This window comes from Orycteropus afer, unplaced genomic scaffold (assembly GCF_000298275.1).
Source record: "Orycteropus afer afer isolate SDZICR_OR568_19922 unplaced genomic scaffold, OryAfe1.0 scaffold00016, whole genome shotgun sequence".
Taxonomy (NCBI): Eukaryota; Metazoa; Chordata; class Mammalia; order Tubulidentata; family Orycteropodidae; genus Orycteropus; species Orycteropus afer.
Genome location: NW_006921603.1, coordinates 21,675,626 through 21,679,904, shown reverse-complemented (window position 1 = coordinate 21,679,904; position 4,279 = coordinate 21,675,626). Strand labels below are relative to the sequence as shown.

General features: G+C 41.5%; 1 protein-coding gene across 1 annotated transcript; it reads left to right on the top strand.

The window, feature by feature from the left end:
* The first annotated feature begins 829 nt into the window (after positions 1 to 829).
* On the top strand, positions 830 to 1,510 carry DIRAS3 (DIRAS family GTPase 3). The gene has a single exon (XM_007959375.1). The coding sequence runs from the start codon at positions 830 to 832 to the stop codon at positions 1,508 to 1,510; it is 681 nt and encodes a 226-aa protein (XP_007957566.1).
* The last annotated feature ends 2,769 nt before the right edge of the window (positions 1,511 to 4,279 follow it).

Genomic DNA, 4,279 nt, shown 5'->3' with positions numbered 1-4,279 from the left:
TGGCGGCAAGCTGAAACTCCCCAGACTCTCAGCAGCACAGATGTCACTCCAGTTTCTTTCCTGACTGTGCCGTACTCTAAGCTGCCCTAGTGCGCACTTTATCTCCTCTGTTCCTATTCCTGGCGTTCCATGGCCATGCCACACTGATACTTGCATATCCCGTGGCTTCTCACAACCCCACCTTGTATTTTCTCCCATCACCACAGCACCAAAATTCTTCTTTTCCCTCGTATTCCTCATTTTGCAACTCTCACTTGAGTGGCGGAGTCATTCAGAATTTCTTCTTGCTGCGTAGCCCCCTCTATAGTCCCTCTCTCCCACCTATTTCTCTTACACTGTACCTCTTCCCTGTTACGTTTTATTATTTTATAAATCAGGAAACTGAGGTTCAAATGTTTCTCAAAGGGTTGTAGTGAGGATTAAATAAAAGTATTAAAAAAGGGGGGGGGGAGCATTGGGATGTTGCTGGATCCTTCCACTCTTCTAGATTCTCTACAGCTAATTAACTTTGGTCCGCAAGCCGCCAGGTCTGATGTATATTCCTGGCGGATAAGTCAGCCAGCGCAGACTCATGAGCCCACCCCAAACATGTATGTTGTCCCAGACACAGGCTGTTTTTTCTGTTTCTTGTTTGTATTGCAGAGTGGACCCTCGCCAGCATCCTCCGTCGTCTCCATCCCCCAGGAGCAGCTGACCAGGTAGATGCCCTGACTCCATGCCAGGTTGGGAACCCGTCACTCACTCGCCTCCCTTTCTCCCTCTAGGCTATCCCTACCAGCGGCTAACTTCCGGAGAAGTTGTGCTCCCATCAACAGGTCAATTCGCGACAATGGGCAACTGCTGCTTTGGCTTCAAGGAACGCCTGATGAGACGCCTGAGTCCTTTGCCTACCCTGCTTATCATCCGTGCTTTCATGCCCCAGAGGCGGTGCAAAGACTACCGCGTGGTGGTGCTCGGCTCTGCTGGTGTGGGCAAGAGCGCGCTGGTGCAGAGATGGGTGCGCGGCACCTTCCGTGACACCTACCTGCCGACCATCGAAGATACCTACCGTCAGGTGATGAGCTGCAACAACAACGTGGGTGCCCTGCACATCACCGACACCACTGGTGGTCACAGGTACCCAGGCCTGAAGCGCCTTGCCATTGCTAAGGGTCACGCCTTCATCCTGGTCTACTCAGTCACCAAGAAGCAGACCCTGGAGGAGCTGAAGGCCTTCTACGAGCTGATCCGCGAGATCAAAGGCAACAACATGCATAAGTTCCCGATCGTGCTTGTGGGCACCAAGTGTGATGAGAACCGCCGTGAGCTGACCCTGAGGGATGGCGCCGTCTACGCGCTGGAATGGAATTGCGCCTTCGTGGAGACCTCAGCCAAGATCGATTTCAATGTGAAGGAGCTGTTCTTCATGCTGCTGAATCACGAGAATAAGCCCGCTGCCTGTCTCCCAATTCCCCAGAAGAAATCCCAGAAGACCACCGAGAAGGTGCTTGGCAAATGTATTATCATGTAAGCCCCCAATTCTAAGAGCCCGACCTGCCTTCCCTTACAGTGAGCAAAACATGGATTAATCCCAGCTTAATGTGTCATCTGTACATGATTGATTTTGTGCTGTGATTTGGACTGTAACAATTAGGTGTCAATAAATGTGCCCTGTAAACATAAATTTCTTTTACCCAGATGAGAGAGTACAAATTGTTCAAGCTTGACGTATGAAGAGAAGAAAAAAGAAGGAACAGGCTGCATTTTAAGAATAAGACCTGGACAGACAGATTTCAGAACATGTTTCAAAAGGGAAAGAAAATATCAAAATGAAATGAATGATGTCACATCCCTTCTTGTAACTCTGTTATTGTGTATTATTATTGAAGATTTCAAATCCTATCAGTCTAATCATATTCTTTCCATTGTGTATTTAATGCTTATGAAATGTGTTTCTGCAACAAAAGCTTTGGCAAATTTCTGTGAAAACAAGTATATTAAACAAGAAATAAATGAATATTCTGTAGCTAATCATGGAATAGGCATAGAGAAAATTGTGAAAATGAATGTGTTTACCAAAGATGTGCTAGTTGTTTTCTGAGTCATTTAAAAATGTTTGGGTGTTCCACATAGCTGTTTTAAAAAAATAATAATCTAATAGTTTGATGACTTAATAAAGCTATTCCTGCATGTAATGAGCTCTCATATATTTTTTTTTTACCTGACAACAAAACACAACAAAACTAACAAAACAAAACTTATCCATTACATAAGAATTTAAAACACACCTTGTAAAGATTTTGAATAAGAATTTCACACAAGGATGACTCTCGTCTCTTGAAATTAGTCAATTTAAGCATTCCCTACAATGCAGAGCTGATTTGTGTCCATAACGTTTCCTGGACTGACATTCAGAAGATAAGGCATCTTCAAAGATGATATTCACTGTGTTGCTGTCTTGGAGATAGCAGGTGAAAAACAAAATACTCAAACACAGTGCCTTGGAGTCATTGTGACCGCTATACAGCAGAGTAGAACTGCCCCATGGAGTTTCCAAGGTTGTAACCTTACAAGCTCCTGCAGAGCAGCCGGTGGGTTTGAACCACCGACTTTTCAACTAGCAGCCAAGCATGTAAGCACTGCACTGCACTGCACCACCAGGTCTCATTAACAGGTAATAGGTGCACCTCAAACTTTGCCTGTCACTAACACCTTTCCTCAAGAAACACTGGATACATGGGGTGGAGAAGGGATGCATAGTGAGGAGAGAAATAGATAAGAGTTAAAATTAGATAAACAATTTGAGTTTTTTTAAAAAGATTAATTTTATATTTGAGCATAATTTTCTTTGAGGAAATTCACATCTTATGACCTTGACCTTGCTTTTGAGGGTTTTGTTGGTTGGTGGGTTGGTTATTTTGATGTTAGGAAAGGGAAGTTCTTCATCCGGTGATTTTTCCGTAAAATATTTATTATTCAAAAATATTGAGCAATTTCTGTGTTTCTTAAGATGGTTTCTTACAGTCTTATATCTAGGAGAAAAGTATATTATTGAGAAGGAATTGTAAACATCTACTGCAGAGTGGTGTAGAGTTTTGAGCTTAGAAACTCTATTCAGGTCTCCTTTTTAAATAGTTATTTATGAGTTTCCCTATTTATTTTGGAATCAATTTATTTCCAACCACTAGAAAATACCTAGGTAGGGTTTTTGTGTATTCTATTTTTTAAAAAACAAAATAATTCTTATCCAGGCCTCGCTAAGAAGAGTCTGTCCTGATTGAAGAACTGTATCCTGAGTTGTCACTGATCCTAAATTATAACCTCTTACTTTCCTAATAATCCCTATAATCATGAAAAAAATAACATAATTCTTAGCTGAAGTTCCTAGTGGAATAATTCCATTTTTAAAAGAAAAATAACTTGGCTATTTCCCACGAGAATTTTCTTTCAAAATTGTAACATATTTGATGCTCCTTGTAGATGAACAAAAACATTATTAATGGTTTGACTGGCAAATATTAATCTTTAGAAAAGGAAAACATGTTTTTAATGTTTCAGGTAATGCTTAGTAAAATAACTAAATAAATAACATTGCAAGATAATATACCAGACAGTATTCTACGTGATATCATTGCTTCCTCACAATCCAGTGAAGTGAATAGTGTTATGTGCATTTTGCAGATGGGTGCACTGATAAGCATTAAAAAACTTGTAAGTGGCAAACCCAGATGTTCTGTGCTAGAGTCCATGCTTTAACCAATCTGGTATACCACCTCTCTAAGATGACAAGTCAAAGGGCAAACAAGCTGATTTTCTGTTCTCTATATTAGACAGAGATGAAAAGGGAAGCTTCCATAGACCCGCCCTAGAATCCAGAATGGGAGCCAAAGAAGTAAATCAACAGTTAAAATGTGTAGGGTATTTTTAAAATAGGGAATAGAAGCACTTTGCATGGGGAGTCAGAAACATTCCTCCAAAACAGGTCATATTACTGGAAACTTTTAGTTTAGTAGGAGTTGATTTAAGGAGTCCTAGTGGTGCAGTGGTTAAGAACTTGGCTACTAGCTAAAAGGTCAGTGGTTCAAACTCATCAGCCGTTCTGCAGGAGAAAGCTATAGCCATCTGCTTCTCTAAAGATTACAGTCCTGGAAACCCTCTGGGTCAGTTCTCCTCTACCCTTTAAAGTAGCTGTAACTGGACAGCAATGTTTTTTTGGGGGTTTAGGAGTTGGCTTAGCTGGAGCAGATTTGGGTGAGGGAAGGAGAAGACGACATTTTAGACAGAGTGGAGTGTACAAGTC

What these genes read in the sequence shown, in the direction of transcription:
- DIRAS3 (XM_007959375.1), top strand. Translation starts at nt 830, where the DNA reads ATGGGCAACTGCTGCTTTGGCTTCAAGGAACGCCTGATGAGACGCCTG.